This window comes from Perca fluviatilis, chromosome 19, assembly GCF_010015445.1.
Source record: "Perca fluviatilis chromosome 19, GENO_Pfluv_1.0, whole genome shotgun sequence".
Lineage (NCBI taxonomy): Eukaryota > Metazoa > Chordata > Actinopteri > Perciformes > Percidae > Perca > Perca fluviatilis.
This window is the reverse complement of record NC_053130.1, coordinates 24,780,697-24,799,024: the sequence shown is the minus strand read 5'-3', so window position 1 is coordinate 24,799,024 and position 18,328 is coordinate 24,780,697. Positions and strand designations below refer to the sequence as shown.

General features: G+C 41.7%; 1 protein-coding gene across 1 annotated transcript in view; it reads right to left on the bottom strand.

Annotated features, from left to right (window-relative positions):
- LOC120548496 (cadherin-23-like) overlaps positions 1 to 18,328 on the bottom strand; it is a 97,822-nt gene that overhangs the window by 41,723 nt on the left and 37,771 nt on the right. The window contains exons 4-6 of the mRNA XM_039784773.1: positions 9,103 to 9,245; positions 8,768 to 8,815; positions 8,296 to 8,388 (exon numbers count right to left, since the gene is read on the bottom strand). Of these exons, the coding sequence (XP_039640707.1) occupies positions 8,296 to 8,388; positions 8,768 to 8,815; positions 9,103 to 9,245 (284 nt within the window). The remainder of the gene's footprint in view (positions 1 to 8,295; positions 8,389 to 8,767; positions 8,816 to 9,102; positions 9,246 to 18,328) is intronic.

Sequence of the window (18,328 nt, the reverse complement as noted above, 5' to 3'; positions counted from 1 at the left end):
ATAAGTGCCAAACAAGACCCTGCTAGACACCATCAGCCTGAATAGAAAGACAACCTGAAAACGTAGCAGAGATTTGACAAAGATGGGCTGTAAGTTGGAGCTTCAACATCTGTTTGTCACCTTAATTAGTTTGTGAGGTGTTTGTTGTGGTTGTCATGTATGCCTGCTGCAACATAGCTTTGTAAAACCTGGAATCTGAGCTGTAAAATGAACAGTAAAAGTAGCAGCAAAATAAAATCATATTTTAACTAAAGCATTGCTTTCACTGACAAGTTAGTGATGCTTTCTACAGAAGAGAGTACAAGGTATTATACAAGGTATGATTATTATTTCCTCTGTTCATCACATCCCCAACCGGCATCGTCAGACACCGCCTACCAAGAGCCTGGGTCTGTCCCAGGTTTCTTCCTAATAGGGAGTTTTTCCTCGCCACTGTCGCTCTGCTTGCTCTTGGGGGAATTATTAGAATTGTTGGGGCTTTGTAAATTATAGAGTGTGGTCTAGACCTACTCTATCTGTAAAGTGTCTCAAGATAACTCTTGTTATGAATTGGTACTATAAATAAAATTGAATTAAATTGAATTATGATTCAAGTTAATCATATTTTACTCTAGCAAGCTTTTGTTTATGTATGGTTTACCAGTGTACAACAAGAAAGAGGAAAAAACGTTGGTAGCAACAGTATTCCTATTCCTCAATACTTCTCTATGATGCATCACTTTTTCTGTAATGCCTTTCTCTCTACTATCTCAATTGTGGAAGTGACAGCCAAAACAGATTTGAGCAAATTGGAAAGGCTATAAAGCTCTATTAAGGAAAATCTAGCCACGGTCTGAGGAACAGTGAGAGGGAAAACAGATGAATGGGAAGGGAGATGCATATTGAGACACAGACGAAGACAGAGGGAAAGAAAGAATCGCTGAGGAATTTGCATAATGCCAAATTAGAGCCCTGGTGAGGTTGAAGGCACGACTTGTAGCTAAACAACTCCCCAACACAATTCTTCTTCTTCAGAAGAGTTTTTTTTCCATAACCATGGTATCATACACACCGCAAAAAGCGATGAGAGCTAGCACTCTGTATTTCTTTCCATCTCAAACATAAACACAATCACCCATGTTGCCGCAAAAATATGGAGGGACTGACAGGATGCACAACGGTCTTCAATGTTAGCAAAACCTTGTCAGAATTCACAATTCTGACAAGTGAGTGTTAGAGGGAAGGAGAGTGCCAAAGGCAGGGTGGGGGGTGGGGATGGAGGGGTGGGACCCACACACTTGAAAGAAAGGGAGAGAGGGAACGACAGGTTGATTTATTCAAAGAGTGAGGAGTGGGTGAATCAAACTTTAATGGCTTTTGGGAGTGCAAGCCGTTCTCTCTCTCTCCCCCCTTCAATCTTGCTTCTCTCACTCAGTCTTTCCTTGTGTGCTCAAAACCTTACTCCCACCCACCCCCTCCCCCCTTAGAAAAAAGGAAAACACTTTTCGATGGTCACTCATAAACAGGAGCCTTAGTTTTTTTTTGACAGACAAATATGCGCCCATCTCTGTGTAGCACGCAAATCAAGGTGCTCTTCATGCTCAGTGGGATAAAGTAAATGACAGAAAGATAAAGGAGGAAGAGGAGGTGATTTACCTTCGTGAGTGGCAGCATACGTGATGCCCAGGCAGTATTTGTTGCGTTAACCCCTGGACTGGAAAGGATGAGTGGAAAAATTGTTCTACAGGCATGACGTCCTCTGTGACAACTCACTTTAGCGACCATCTCGCCCTTAAAGGCTTACTGAAATCCACAAATGAATAATCATTCATAGACGTGAATGACTGCACTCACTCCTTTATACTGGTTTCATGTTTGGTAAGCACTTTCTTAAAGTTTATATCTTGAATATCTTCAGATGTAAAATCCCCCTCTACACATACACAAAAAACATCAGTGAAATGAAAAATAAATAAATAAAATATGTGAACAAACTGAACTGTAGATAAACTGGCCATATGTACAGTATTTGCATTGTATAAAGAATGGAGGAGTTTAAATTAGTTTGTAGCGGATGATCATGTGCTATGGTCTAAGCAGTGCTGTCAGACATAATCATATGGACAGATGGAGAAAGAAAAACACTTCCAAAAACACTTTTTTTTAAACTGTATTCATTATTAAAGACATGATGCAGAGGAACAGCTTCTTATATGCCATCAAATTCTTCAATAAGGATACTTTCTTTTGAGAAACCACAACTTTTGCTTAGAATTGGGTCCTAAGCACCAAATAGGAGAAAGTTATAAATGGAGCCTGAGGTGAGTAAAATATTGACTGCTTCCCATTTAACCTTCTCACTTTATCCATTTTTTCTCTCTTTCTCCCTAAATCCCTCGATCCCTCCCTATGGGGCTCAGGGTCTTAGTGTCAGGCAGAATTCTCTTTAAGGCCTGTGCCTGTCAACCAGCCCCCACTCAGCTCAGTAACCACTAGATTCAATTACACTACAAGAGAGACCAGCAGAGATGATACTGAAATCATTATGGCCTAAATCCATCTTCTAGGAGGCTGTGTGTGTGTGTGTGTGTGTGTGTGTGTGTGTGTGTGTGTGTGTGTGTGTGTGTGTGTGTGTGTGTGTGTGTGTGTGTGTGTGTGTTGGCTTCCGTTCATTCTATGTGCAGGAGAAGTTAAATCAAAATACAAAATGAATGTATTCCCATACAAACAAGACTAAGTTCCCAGTGAACCTTGCAACTGCAATGATATTAGTCACCCGTATACTGAAGGTGCTATTAATATCTGTTTTTTAACAAATTACCTTTGGAAGCTGTAACCTGCTGAGATACAGGGCAGAAGGCGATGAAAGATTAGGGATGAATTTCAGCTTTCAGAAGTGAAAAAGGCAAAGAAGAAAGAAATATAACAGATTTATCTATGTTCTACCTGACAGCGACAGAGGGCACATCAAAAAGCAGGTGCCTCTGTTTTGCTACCAGAGCCCACATCAAACACTAAGCAGCTCATTCACAGGCATAATAGGAGCTCTCAAACACCCTCTGCCAATATTATCGGAAATATGAGTGCATTCGTGTGTGTGTGTGTGTGTGTGTGTGTGTGTGTGTGTGTGTGTGTGTGTGTGTTGTGTGTGTCTGTGTGTGTGTGCTTGTGTGTTTTAAGTTTTTAGAGGAAGTAATAGCCAAAAGTTGGGGGCTAAAACGATGCTGGTTTTATTTCCTCTCATCTACTCAACTGGTTATAGTGCCTTTGAGCAGCAAACACTCAATTATCCAACTGATAAAAGTCATTGATTAATCAAATAGATATACTGTATGTATAAAATAAAAAAGAGCCAGATTTCTATTTCGGGGCAGTGTGCCACAAAACAAAAGATAATTTTAATTGAACATTAGTCAACTATAATTGTTTTAGGAAAAAATAACCTCAGGTTTCTGATGATTCCTGTGACAATGCTCCTTTTGGAGAATTCTCATAAAAACAAACCAAATAAAGAAAGTTATTCTTCAGACCAGACTGACGGGCTTTTCTTTCTTTAGATGTCTGACTTTTACCTGAGGGGTTTCCACCTTGGGCAGCCCTGTTCTATAACGTCAGCCGTAGTTCATCAGAGCTTACTGTAGGTTAGAGAGGGACATTGAGATATGGCTGATAGAAAATAGAGGCTGAGGAGGGATTTGCTCACCTGCCTGACATACCTGAGAGACAGTAAACAGATAAAGTTTGGATATCTATCACCAGAAGCCTCTTGCCTGTCTGCCAATAAACTTAATCTATGTGCTGCATTACAACACTGGTCTGAAGTCGCCTTTACAATCTTGTGTGCATCATTACAGCGTTATCAAAGGCAGGATTCCACTGCACTGCGAATCTACTGTAGGTCGCGATGAATGGGAGTGTTGGCAAGAGGATGAAAAAGAGCTGGTATTTAAATTGTGAAAAGTTGTAGCTGGAGGGGCTCAACCAAAAATAATAATAAAAAAAAAATAAAAAAATGTATACCTTGCTAAGATCATGGGAAAACAAGTATGGTTAATATATATATATATATATATATATATATATATATCCATATATATATATATACAGTGCCTTGCGAAAGTATTCGGCCCCCTTGAACTTTTCGACCTTTTGCCACATTTCAGGCCTCAAACATAAAGATATAAAACTGTAATTTTTTGTGAAGAATCAACAACAAGTGGGACACTATCATGAAGTGGAACGAAATTTATTGGATATTTCAAACCTTTTAAACAAATAAAAAACTGAAATATTGGGCGTGCAAAATTATTCAGCCCCCTTAAGTTAATACTTTGTAGCGCCACCTTTTGCTGCGATTACAGCTGTAAGTCGCTTGGGTATTTCTATCAGTTTTGCACATCGAGAGACTGACATTTTTGCCCATTCCTCCTTGCAAAACAGCTCGAGCTCAGTGAGGTTGGATGGAGAGCGTTTGTGAACAGCAGTTTTCAGTTCTTTCCACAGATTCTCGATTGGATTCAGGTCTGGACTTTGACTTGGCCATTCTAACACCTGGATATGTTTATTTGTGAACCATTCCATTGTAGATTTTGCTTTATGTTTTGGATCACTGTCTTGTTGGAAGACAAATCTCCGTCCCAGTCTCAGGTCTTTTGCAGACTCCATCAGGTTTTCTTCCAGAATGGTCCTGTATTTGGCTCCATCCATCTTCCCATCAATTTTAACCATCTTCCCTGTCCCTGCTGAAGAAAAGCAGGCCCAAACCATGATGCTGCCACCACCATGTTTGACAGTGGGGATGGTGTGTTCAGGGTGATGAGCTGTGTTGCTTTTACGCCAAACATAACGTTTTGCATTGTTGCCAAAAAGTTTGATTTTGGTTTCATCTGACCACAGCACCTTCTTCCACATGTTTGGTGTGTCTCCCAGGTGGCTTTTGGCAAACTTTAAACGACACATTTTATGGATATCTTTAAGAAATGGCTTTCTTCTTGCCACTCTTCCATAAAGGCCAGATTTGTGCAGTATACGACTGATTGTTGTCCTATGGACAGAGTCTCCCGCCTCAGCTGTAGATCTCTGCAGTTCATCCAGAGTGATCATGGGCCTCTTGGCTGCATCTCTGATCAGTCTTCTCATTGTATGAGCTGAAAGTTTAGAGGGACGGCCGGGTCTTCGTAGATTTGTAGTGGTCTGATACTCCTTCCATTTCAATATTATCGCTTGCACAGTGCTCCTTGGGATGTTTAAAGCTTGGGAAATCTTTTTGTATCCAAATCCGGCTTTAAACTTCTCCACAACAGTATCTCGGACCTGCCTGGTGTGTTCCTTGTTCTTCATGATGCTCTCTGCGCTTTACACGGACCTCTGAGACTATCACAGAGCAGGTGCATTTATACGGAGACTTGATTACACACAGCTGGATTCTATTTATCATCATTAGTCATTTAGGTCAACATTGGATCATTCAGAGATCCTCACTGAACTTCTGGAGAGAGTTTGCTGCACTGAAAGTAAAGGGGCTGAATAATTTTGCACGCCCACTTTTTCAGTTTTTTATTTGTTAAAAAAGTTTGAAATAGCCAATGAATTTCGTTCCACTTCATAATTGGGACCCACTTGTTGTTGATTCTTCACAAAAAATTACAGTTTTATATCTTTATGTTTGAGGCCTGAAATGTGGCAAAAGGTCGAAACGTTCAAGGGGGCCGAATACTTTCGCAAGGCACTGTATATAGACTATGATGAAACACATGTAAGGTGAATGTGTATGATCCAATAATGTGCGTAATGTGTTTTGTGCAGATGTATGTATGTAGGACAGAGACAGGCATTTAAGGCAGAAGAGACTGCAGAGGAAGAGAAGCAGAAGAATACAAGTGAGGGTCAGGGGACAGTGTATGGAACAATGGCACACACTGGGCACACTTTGAAAAGTTGTTAGTGCTGGCATTTGATATTATCACAGGGGCACTGACAGAGAGACCGACTCCTAGTGGGGGAGTGTGAGGGTCAGACAGCCGGGGGTGTGTGTGTGTGTGAGGGTTTCTGGGGAGGGTTGTTCTTTAAGCCATGGATGGTCTCACAGTTGCTCAGACAGCAGCTCTGTAGTACACAGATGCACACTCAAAACATTTAGAATTTTTCGATAGGGCTTGCTGTATAGGAGGACTACCTGTCCAGCTGAATGTGAAAAACACTTCTCAGTATGTTGGAGGCTCACTCCATCATCTCATCCAATAATGGATTTGGGTTGTGGCCCATCTGCTGTTCTATCAAAACATTATTTCTGGTGATAGTCTTCACCTCTTGTTTCCAGTCTCTGCTGCTGGCTGCCTGAGTGTGTGGATGCTGTAAATCTGGCCAGCTCATTAGCACTGACAGAGGGAATGCTAGCAGCCCACCTGCTCCCCTTCACCCTCTTTATGGCTCTACAAATTAAAACGACATTTACACACACTCTCCCCGCTCTCCCTACTGCACTGCTCACCTTGCCACTCACATTGCTTCATCTGCTCAATACTGAGCTGCATCAGGCCCACCTCAATATACTTCCTCCCCTAATGATTCTTCTGTTTAAACAACCCTAAAGCCCTTTGAGTTGTTTTCTTTGTGGCTTCTGTCAATCTGTTGTATCTGTGTGTTAAATTCCATCATTTCAATCCTTTGTCTTTCTGTCATGACTTTACTTTTCCTCCTCTGCCATCATTCACATCCATCACCCTTTCCCATCTTTTTCTTTGTGTGCTAAAGTTCAGCAGCACTATCTAGTAGTGTTGATTGTACATTAACAGCCAGTTACTCTGGCATGTCCAGTGAGACAGTGTGTGACAGCATGATGGAGTGATGTCGCAGTATGTTTGCTTCGCCCGCTAGAGGTCAGTTAGGGTCAAAGAGGTAATGAGGCCATAAAAATGCCGGTGTAACAAAAGTTGTGGGCAAACAGGATAAGGTGAAGAAAAGGGTAGAGGAAGGGGAAACGGGTACAATGAGGAAGAAACATTTGTTCCCATAACTCCTACTTCCAGATGGAAGGAGGTAGAAGGCTTTAATGAAAAGCTCTCTTTGTACAGATTGGACTCTGTGCTGCATTGTAATTGCAACATACAATCATACAAATATGAATGAATTTGCTGTGTCTCATTTATAATAAAGGCACACAAACAACTAAAGCGATTGAGATTTGTGATAAAACACATTGCACCTGCATTAGTCTCACTCTGTGGTCGCGAACAAAAGGCATGCCTTTTTATTTTGACTGTATTGTCTCATTGTGTTCACAGTGCTTAGTGTTTTAAAGATATATTACCACAACCCATTGCCTCAAATAAAAAAGCTTGAATTTTGTAAGCACTAGGAGGGCAGGACTGACACAAGCAGTAATTCACTGAGTGATGTAAGGGAACTAACAATATGTAAGCGACTGAGGGTCAAACACAGCTCTGGTTAATGGCTTTCCAGAGGTTAAACTGAAGCGTATTGTTTGCAGTCTGTATGTGGACTATAAGTGTAAGTCCCACACAACTGAGTAGTGGTTGCATTGGCCTGAGAGAACCTTCCCTGGTGGGTGGTCGAAAAAGCCTCGTCTTAACGGTCCTCCTTTCTCCCATTTATTTGTCTGACTTCATGGATTGGGGAGAGAAAAAGCCAGTGGCTTTGAAGATTTGGTGACGACTCAGAAAGGGCTATGTGCTCAATATAAACACAACAAAATGTGTGTGTGTGTGTGTGTGTGTGTGGGGGTTCAGCCCCTTTTTGAAGTCCTCCACTCCATTCTGGCAATTACTTCTATTAAGGATTAGATGAGGGAGAGGGCGAAGAGGAGAGAGAAAGATGGAAGGAAGGGAGAGCTGAGGAGGGAGGTAGCAGATTCAGAGAGGACAGAGAAGCCAGAGAAACAGAGAGGAGAAAGGAGATTGAGGTCTCTAATGCAATGAGTGTTTTTTTTCCAATATAGAAAGGAGGCTGTTAGCACACTCTCTAAACAAGAGCTCGAAGACAACTCCTCAAATCGTGAGAAGATCACAGGTGCAGCAAAACACAGCTTTTCCAGGGCACCAGAGACCAAAAAAGCACTGTGAATTGTTGACGATCACCAGGAGTTGGACGTAACCACTATACATTTACTACTATAAAAATAGTTATAACATTGAGGTAAATTTTAGTTGAGGTGAACATATAACAATTGTCCTACATGTGATGCTTTTTCAGTTTTCTGCAGGAAGAGGTGCCTCACAAACTCTGCGTCACATATTATTGTACTACTACCTTGGGGACATTAAGTTAATAAGTTAAATATCTTTCTGTTAGGCTTACCTCCGGGATGTTGACGGTGTAAGGCTGCCCATGGAAGGATGGCGCATTATCGTTCACATCTCCAATCTGGATGTTTACGGTGTCTTTGACCACCTGAGGGAGGAAACACCTTGGTGAAGTTGTTCCACAACTTATTTATCAGAGAACTGTAGTCACTGAAAATGTGTAATACCCACACCAAGCTAAGATTCAGAGTGAAGGAAACAGGACAAGTGTGTGATAGATTACACACGGGGGAGAGTGGGTGAAACCTCATTGTGTTTCAGTAACTAAAGTGCGTTGAGTGAGACAGGTGTCAGGATGATTACATGTGAGAAAGAGTGAAATAAGGGTGAGAATGAAAGCAAGAGACTGAAAGGGAGACAGGTTGAGAGAGAAGCCATCTATGTGACATTTAGTCAGGCTGTAACCAGGTGTCAGCGCGTGACAGGAGGTGTCATAGCTGTGATCACAGTGTAAATCTGTCTCTTACCTCTTGAATGTCACTCACGTAGAATTCAACCTGCATCTCTGACTTGGTCTGTTGAAGACGGAGACATGCATCAGCATAAACTTTGCATGGACATGTTAGTGCAAAAGAGCAGTGCAGATAATACAAAGACATACTGTAGAAATGCCACTCTGAACTCTCTTATTTTTCTTTTTCATCCCTCCCCGCTGAAGAGCATTGCACTTTTCACTGCTCTTTCATCATTTGATAATTTATATTCCATCTCCCATTTCAAAATTGTCCTGAGTGTCTTTTCTTATGTACAATGCATTTGCTTTGGTAATGTGTAAACGCGTGCGTTGGTTTGGTGTTCATACCTCACGATCGAGCTGCTGTCGAAGCCAGACCACACCAGTGTCTTTGTTCACAGAAAAATACCTCATGGCCTCTTCTCCTGAAACACCATAGAGGAGAGGTTCCCCCTCAGGATCCTCTGCTTTCAGCTGGGCCACTGATGAACCTGCCAGGCAGACAGTCAAAGGTCAGAATGTCTAACTACATTTGGAGCTTTTCAAGAAACATGCCATTGTATTTCTTACCCCGATGCATTTGTATTGAATGAAACATAATTGTTACGTGCCTGAAAATCACAGTTCAGCATGTTTTTTTTAGCTGCTCCTCTCCTTTAAGTATTCTAAAAATTACCCACTAAATACACAAAAAAAGAAGGAAATAACTTGACCTTCAGGGCAAAGATTGATTTAGACACCGTCCAAAAATAATTAAAATCATGTGGGTGCAGCAAGCTGCATTTTCATGTTAAGGATAAAGATGGCATCGACACAAATCCACACTACCCTGTGCAAGGGTAGAGGGGCAAAGGGTTTTTAATTGAAGCTGCAGTGGTTCACAGGCTTCATTCGTCACAGACACTAGTGCTCAGACAGGCTGACTAATCAAACCCAGAGGTGGAGCGCCATCAGGCCTGCTTGGGCAGGGTATCGTAATGGGCTAAAGGGGAGGGTATGCCAATATCAGTCACACACAATGGACCCCAGTGGTTATGAATATGTATTATGTTCTCTTTCGACTCGCAGAACACAAACAGACACACATTTACATGTAAATGTACATCCAGTAGAGAAGCACCAGATTTTTTATTTTTTTACAGGTAGCAACATCACTCATTGATTTCCAAAAAAGAGGAAACAGGGACCACCAGAAGGGATTAGATACTGTCCATGGTGCTGAAATGTAGCTCTGTAGAGGTGAGCTAAAAAAGTTACCCAAACACCAACGTAACTCTGTCCTACCCTCATTCTCACTTGTTCCATTCATTCTCACCATGAACACAAATCTCAGTAACAACAGAATGTTTGTGGGTTTGCCCTGCGATGCTGACCTCACACAACGCATCCTGGGATAGGCTTCAGCTCCACCTTTCACCCTACATAGAAAAAGGAGGGTATTGCATATGACTGCATGGATGGGAGAGTTAATACGCAGATCATATACACGTGTGCGCACACACACACCCCCTACAGGCTCTCGGTCAGACAATAGAGGTGAAGCCAAACTAAATCAAGCCTGTCACTTGCGCACCAAAAACCTTAACACAAAGACCAATTAGGCTTCACAATCACACACCCCTCTCGTTTTATTAATACACCCAATTTTCCTATGAAAGGGTGGCAAAAATGACTAATTAATATAACGATTTATGAACTCCTCTCATCGAGTCTAATGAGATTTATGCAAATTCAGCTTCTTTCAATATGAGTTATAATTTTGTTGAAGATGGTGCAAATTGAGCATTTTACCTCATAGTCATCAATAATAACTAACTGATTTTTTTCCTCCTCCTTCCAACCCTCTCGACTGTGGAGGAATTGCCTGCTCCATGTGGGTAGACATACACTTGAATGAAGGATAACAAATTAATTATTATAAAATCATTCAGAGAGCAAGTCTTGTGGAAGATTAACTTCTACTCCGGAAAAAAGAGGCAAACTTAGACTAACCCATTAAGCATATGGGTTAAATTCTCTACTATGGATAGCCGGCACATGAAGGCTGAAGGCTGGAATAGGTCTACATCTGCTGAATCAGTGAGCAGATGTATGCCCTAAGTAACATATATTGACAAAGCAAAATAGATGGGATTAGGTAGGAGAACATACTTTGTCCTCAAAGACAGAGTTGTCCAAGATATGGAAGAACTGACATTTTATTGCTTGTGTGATTATTATTTGATTTTTGACTGTATTTGTATAAATAACAGTATCTCGGCAGACCTCACACTGCAATGACACAGCTGGATTTGAATCAGCAAAATATCTCTTTAAGGCTTAATTGAATTTTACAATTGAAGTTAGGATTAATTTAAGGTTGATTTTAGTTTTAGAGTTAGATTCGAAAGATTTAGGATTATAATACGTAAAAGGTAAGGCGCTAAGTGTTGAGCATCAAGGTTGGTTAAAGCACTGCTGTAATCTCAAACATTCCTCACAAGTATTGTGAAAAGTACATGGTGTCTGTGTGTGTGTGTGTGTGTGTGTGTGTGTGTGTGTGTGTGTGTGTGTGTGTGTGTGTGTGTGTGTGCATGCGTAGTGTAGGTATCCTTCTGGTTCTTATCTGTAACACTGTGGCACCAAGCCCTTTCCCTGACAAATGATGCTATTTAGCAGCAAGTGATGCCAGTATTACTGTTATGAATGATACAGTGCACATTAACATTGCCCCTCCTCTTCTCCTCTACTCTGCAACACTGCTCTCACGACAAGAGCGATGGGCTGGAGGAATCATCTCTCTACCTCACCTTTCTCTTTCCCATTGTCCTCTGAACCTCTCCCGCAAACTCAAATACTGAATACTGAATTTTCCTTCAGCATTCTGACAGTAAGGTCAAGCCAGAACGACCAAAACAGAGCTAAATGCAACAAGCCAAGGTAAGTTAAAGACATCTGGGGGTCGAACCTCAACACTTGCCTAGCACCATACTGACCTGGTAGATTTAGAGATGGGTGTCCTCCTGTGGGTTAATAAAAAAGTGAGAGAAAGCCTACAAGACTCGCTCTGTGATAAGCAGGATACCAACATACATGCAGTTTTATTTAGCCTCTTAAAACCCCAGACTCAAGTTCTGCTGGTTCCCCAACACGCCAAATATTTTTCAACAGATGTGCTGATGAAGCTCATATAGATTTGATCTATTATATATTTAAATGAGAGAGACCAATATAGAATACATATGTGGTTTGAAGCTATTTCAGGGGAAATGGGTGAAGAAGAGCCAAAAATGGGAGCCAAAAGTGTAAAACATGCACAAAAAAAGGAAGCATAGCAGAAAAAAAAGCAAAATTAAAGAAAAAATGAGAAAGGTGGAAAGTGCAGATGAGGTGAGACTTGTTAAAAGAAAGTAACAAATACACTCATCTACTCCAATGTTAGACTTCTGCATTAAGACTAAACATTGTTGTTTCAAAACGCACTGCCATAAAGCATAAAAATGACAAAGCCTGGAGAAGCAAGAGACTGAAAAGTGAGGGGGAGGAGAAGAAGAAAAGTAGGAAGACTTTCTAACCTATACACAGCAGCTGCCGCATGTTTTACTCAGCTCAACCTTTTAGGAAAGGCAAGGGAGCCAATGGGGGTGCTAAATCAGCTGCTGGAGGACATCAATCTCTGCTGGATCAATAGGAGTTGCGCGTGTTACGGGGAGTAGGCTCGGCCCTGCCCTCGGGGCCTCGGGCTTGAGACAGAAAAGAGGCTATAGGCCAAAGCCCTGTTTATTATGTTGGTGACATCTCTAGACCTCTCGTTCATCTGAGCGCTGATTCACTGGGACAGGCACTGTCAAGACTGCAATTTCACACATGTTGTGAATTATGGCTTTGAATTTTACGCGCACAGAGGCTTAATGGGTATATGGGCAATGTTCAGTACGCTATCTACCAACGCAGCGGCAAAACAAAGAGAGACGACTGACTGAATCTTGATCTTTACCTGCTTTGTATAAATACTTGATGGACTGTCTTGAGGCAGGGTGCGTGAGCCTCAGGGTTGAAGCCATCCAATCAGTAGGCTGATGAGTCAGTATGATGCCACTCATGTTACCACACTGTCTATCCACCGACAAAGAGAGCCTTCAAACACATCAGCAACCCTGAGTTGAAGCCATGCTAGCTCACGTCAATCATTCCCATCAAAAATTCAGACAAATACTGGCTTCAACTAACTGGCAGAGTGAGCTCATTCAGTACAGTGGCTGTATTTTCTTCTCTACTTAAAGTGCAGCGTTTGTCTCTTTATGGATGTCCATGTGAAGAGAAATTGAACAGTATATTCTGTAGACCGAAGCCTTCGCATCTGTCACATAGAGGAGTTGTGATTTTGTGACTCTAAGCTACAATGTTGTCTACTTTTAAGCATCAGATCAGGTCTGGGATAACAGGAAGAGCGCTACAGAGGGACCACTGAAAGTCCTGCTAATGGACTGTGTGCCATTAGAACAAAATGGGTCGGTTTCTTGTACCCAGCTTTTACAGAAAGTGAGTGTGTGTGTTTGTGTGTGTGTATGTGTGTGTGTGTGTCTGCAACTGTTTGAATCCCTTCACTGAAAGATCTATACGGTCATAAACTGGTAGGGAATGGTGCACATTCATGCAGAAATACCACTTTGTTTTTGTTAAAATGAGAACCAGGAATAAAGCTATGAATTGTGGTCATTACAGTGCAAACACACAAATTAATGACTGAAGACTTTAACTATATGCATATATGCACATTCGTGTTGATCAAGCACAACGCCCCTCTAAGCCAAAATCCCCTGCAGTGATACCAGTGTGTGACCTTGACTGTTTCAGTCAATCTGGTTCATATGAAGCACTCTGGGGGTAATTCACGAGTCAGATTCCGTCAGGGGATTTAAGTAATTGTTTCAGGTTCATCCTTTTAAGAGATCTCTTGGGGGCACATGCATTAACTTGCACACTCACCTCCAGTCAAACACACGATAAATTAAACTTTCTTCTTGGTCTTCAGAAATAAGATGGAAAGGAGCTGAAATTAACTCATCGCCGCTTTCTCCGCCAGCGGTGCCGTGTGCCGCGTTAATGTCTAGAGATTCAGGCTCCGTCTGGGAAGCCAGTTGGATGTGGAAATAAACTGTGGCCAGAAACTGAATGCATGGACCTCTATTTCCATACAAAGAGAGGTGTATTTGTTCAGGGGGCATCTTTAATAGTGGAAAAGAGGATGGATGCAGATAGTTTATTTCCCTGTAGGATGAAGACAGCGATGGAGAGTGACAGTAAAGTCTTTTCCCCAGGGAGGTCAATTAGCCAGCTAGCAATAAAAAAAAAAAAAAAAGATGGAAAGAAAATAAAAAGCTCACTGATTAAGTTTGCAAGCCTTTGTTTCACGAATAAACAAATGCAACACACACAACAAATTGACACAACTGCTGCAGATGAATACAATTTACTTATACATTAGAACTGTTGTTCTTCAAAGGAGGTTATATTTGTCTGTTGGAAAAAGCTAATTTATCTCAGAAATCCTTACATTTTAATAGCTCCTTTGAAACAAGACATTTACCAAATTCTCTTTCTTTTGTTCCTTTGTCTCTCTCATTTTCCTCTCATTTACCCCTCTCTATTTTTAACTGGCCTTCTCTTCTTTGTGTGTGTGTGTGTGTGTGTGTGTGTGTGTGTGTGTGTGTGTGTGTGTGTGTGTGTGTGTGTGTGTGTGTGCGTGCGCACGCGCACACTCGCATGTGTGTTTGTGACATCAATAACCGTGATGGGGAAGAGAGCCGAAGACAAATAGTGCCTGGGGTCTGGCTTTAAGTGACTCCTGTGTTTCAACAACACACACCACGAGAGTCCTTGGGAGGCTGTGTATTAATCCAACAGATTTATGACTAAATCTGTCACGGATGAAAGGAGAACACCCTCTGCCTTTCCTTTAGCCATTCCTGTGAGAAATACACACCTCCCAGACACACGTCCTAAATGTGTGTGCGCACGCCTAAATTAATAGACTATGCTCTGAAACATAACATACACACATTTCTTTACATAGTTTGCAAAACACGTTATGCTCATGTGATTACATCTAAATGTGTGTCTGTTGCTGTCTAAAAGTATCAAACATTTTCTGAAAGTCATCTGGTATAGATTTTAGGTTAAAGGGACACACAAATATTTTATTCAGTGAGCTTTTGTTAATGTGAGTGAGAGTGTGAGTACAGGACAGTATGTAGTTGTCTTTTATAGAAACTGGTCTATGGCTCATGGTATGACTTAAAAAGCCCAAATGGGAGGAGCAACATTGAGTTTATGTTTCAGTAGCTTGAAAATCAAAAACCTCTCTGTGCTTTAACCTTGTGAAGAAACAAAAAGCAAAGATTGCAGTCTGTTTCAGTTTCACAATGATGGATGTCATCAGAAACTATACCATGAATACCATAAACATATATTTTAAAGGCAAAGTAAAACAATTCACATCAAGTAAGACCATTAGGCAATTATGCAAATATTACAGAATAGATGTTAGTTTGGCCCTGCATGAAACGCATCAGTACGTTTGGTTATCAAAGCATATTTGGAGTTGACTCTGCTGTCCAGATATGAATCATTCATTTGGACCGCATTGGATCAGAGCGATGCAGCTCAGAGAAAGTGAACTGAGGAGGACGATGCGTATGATTGGATGTCCGGCCCAGGATTGGCTATCTAATACCACCAAATGGTGAAATGATGAAAACACTGAGTGACAAGGCTGTGACTAACCAGTCGCATTGCAAAAGTCAGAGGACAGTGAAGGACATTAGTGGACAGTCATCCCACGCGTTGGTGAGGAGAGGCAGACCTGTCACTGCAAATTCACACGCAGCTCCGCTCACTCTCCAATCACACAGGAAAGAGTTTTGCTCTTGCCATTTTCCATTCCATCGCAGTATTGCTGTTCTCCCACTCGCGCTCTCTCTCTTTCCTTTTTGTCATCCACTCGTCACGCTCCGTCCTGCTTGTGGAGGCCAGACAGAGGGACGCAGGCAGCGCTGATAGGAGTGGACAGCTGGCTGTGTGCTACTGAGGCTTCTGGAGTGACGGCTGAGCCAGTCTGGCCTGTCGTTGTCACAAAAGTAAATGCCCGCCCCAAACACACATGCATCCACCCCAGACCGCAACACTCCTGCCAACATGCCAACATGTCCATCAGCACTGGCACTTCGCAACGCCTGCCCAATTCCTTCCTTTTCTTTTGGTCTTGCTCTTTTCATCCAGTTGTGGCTGCTCACCTCAGTTTTAAATCCTGTTCTTATTCTGTTATTTACCTCTCTCTTTCACCCTCCCTACACTCCCTCTCTCTGGCACTGGCCCTCTGCTGACCTCACCAGGGATGACTATTACCTGAGAGTGAGCTAAATCATGGTCAGGTAATGGAACATGCCACCTTCATTGTGAAGGATCTCACACTCACACACACACACACACACACACACACACACACACACACACACACACACACACACACACACACACACACACACACACACACACACACACACACACACACACACACACACACACACCTCTCCCTTTTGGCCTTTCCCCTTTTTCACTCCCGTTTACATGTTTATCATTTGGCCCGTGTGTTACTGGAATATAGGGCTGATGTTGTTTCTGTCAGCCCTGCGGATGTAGATGGGGATGTTGGGGAATGGCAGGAGCCGGGGTCAAGAATGAGGCTGTGGCAACTCAGAGTTGACCTCCAGCCCTGGCTGTCATTGGAAGGGACAGCGTGGAGCATTGCCTCAGAAAACAAGGGCTCCTTCTCTTGACAAATCACGAATATGTGAAAGTTCTGAGAATCAGAAGTGGTTTTTCCCCGTTGTGGACAAGGATGAAGAAAAGGGCACGGTTGTATCTGCAAAATAAATTTAAAAAAGCCCAAAAAAGTCTCTAAACACGTTCTTTGAAAATTCATAACATGAATGTTAGCCACACTAGTTAAGCATTGGATAGGCTATACTGTATGTATAGTACAATTTCAGTAATAATACGACAGTTCCCAATCAGAGATTATTTGTCACCCTCACCGAATACCAGAGAGAAGACAACGATTCAGTTTATTAGCCAAGTATTATAGCTACTGGGCCATTCCATTGCTATTACATTTTAATATACCTATAAAAATGTGTGCTGACTAGTTTGTGTACACTGAAACAGCAATGACCGAAAAAGGAACATTTTGCATTTGAAGAACTGTAAAATATGAATGCAAAACAAGAATATGGAAATGACAGTGATGTGTCTGGTCTTACAAAGCCCCTCAGATGAACCACATTGTCATAATAATTTACAACCACCTATAGGCACTACATGCTAAATGGTAGACGTAGTAGCAGCAGCAGCAGTAGCAGCAGTAGTAGTAGTACTAGTAGTAGAAGTAGTAGAAGTATTACAGGGCTCCAGACTGCGACCAAATGGTCGCATTTTGCGACCAAAATTTGAGAGTGTCCGACTGAATTTTACATCCAGTCGCACATGTGCGACCAGTAAATTTGACCCCGTTTTTTCACACGTTAAACGTTGAAATTTCGGTACCCGAGAGCGCGTAAGCGCAAGCTTATCTGTCCTCTCTGAAAATTGACAGAGAGCAGAGCTTTGACACAAACACACACACACACTCGCAGAGCTGCAGACGATGGAAACTACGTCGGCTCTGCAGTTTTGTTGAAGTCACAGTGAGTCACGGAAATGCCGATAAAGTGGTTTCAAGTGTGGTTACAGTTTTTCATAACTTCACACAGACAGCGTTTGCTGCGATGTGATATTAACGGCGAGCTGAAAGCGGTCGCGGTGCTGTTGACGTTACACTGTGTGACGTTACAGTGGTTTCTGTGCCCTGGTGACTGACTGACAGGCTGTAAGGCAAGGCAACTTTATTTCTACAGCACCTTTCATCAACAATGCAATTCAAAGTGCTTTACATGAAACTTTAGAAAGATTAAAGAGCAATTAAAAACGGTCATGACAAAAATAAAAATATACAAATACAATAATAAACAAAATATATATATATTTTTACTGTCATGACAGCGACAGTTTACCTTCTATGTTACATCTTCAAAAGTGACACTAAATTTGAAACAGCACATTGTAATTTCTGCATCTATTATCAAAGTATGTATTAGTAATACAGTGGAAATTAGTAGAAATGTGAATATTTGGTTAGAATGTTGATTTACGGTGTGTGTGCCCCTACATTTTCTGGTTGTGCCCCTAAAATTTTCAGTTGGGGGCCACTGTGCTAGTGTGCTAGAAAAAAGTTAGTCTGGAGCCCTGTATTATTACTGCAGTGCTTGTCACCATACCCTAAGAAGCTGAAAAACTCAAACAGAATAAATAAGAATAAATAACTTAATGAGTTTAACAGACTTGAAATCTTGTGACTTCAAATATTGAATGACTACTGAGACCTAACTAAACTCAACTCTCTCTTGGTTTTGGGTTATCTGGGTTTTAGAAAGGCTTCTTCTTTCTTCAGGTTTGATGAAAAGTTGCTTGATGCAGACTTATTTGTCATTTTTGTTGT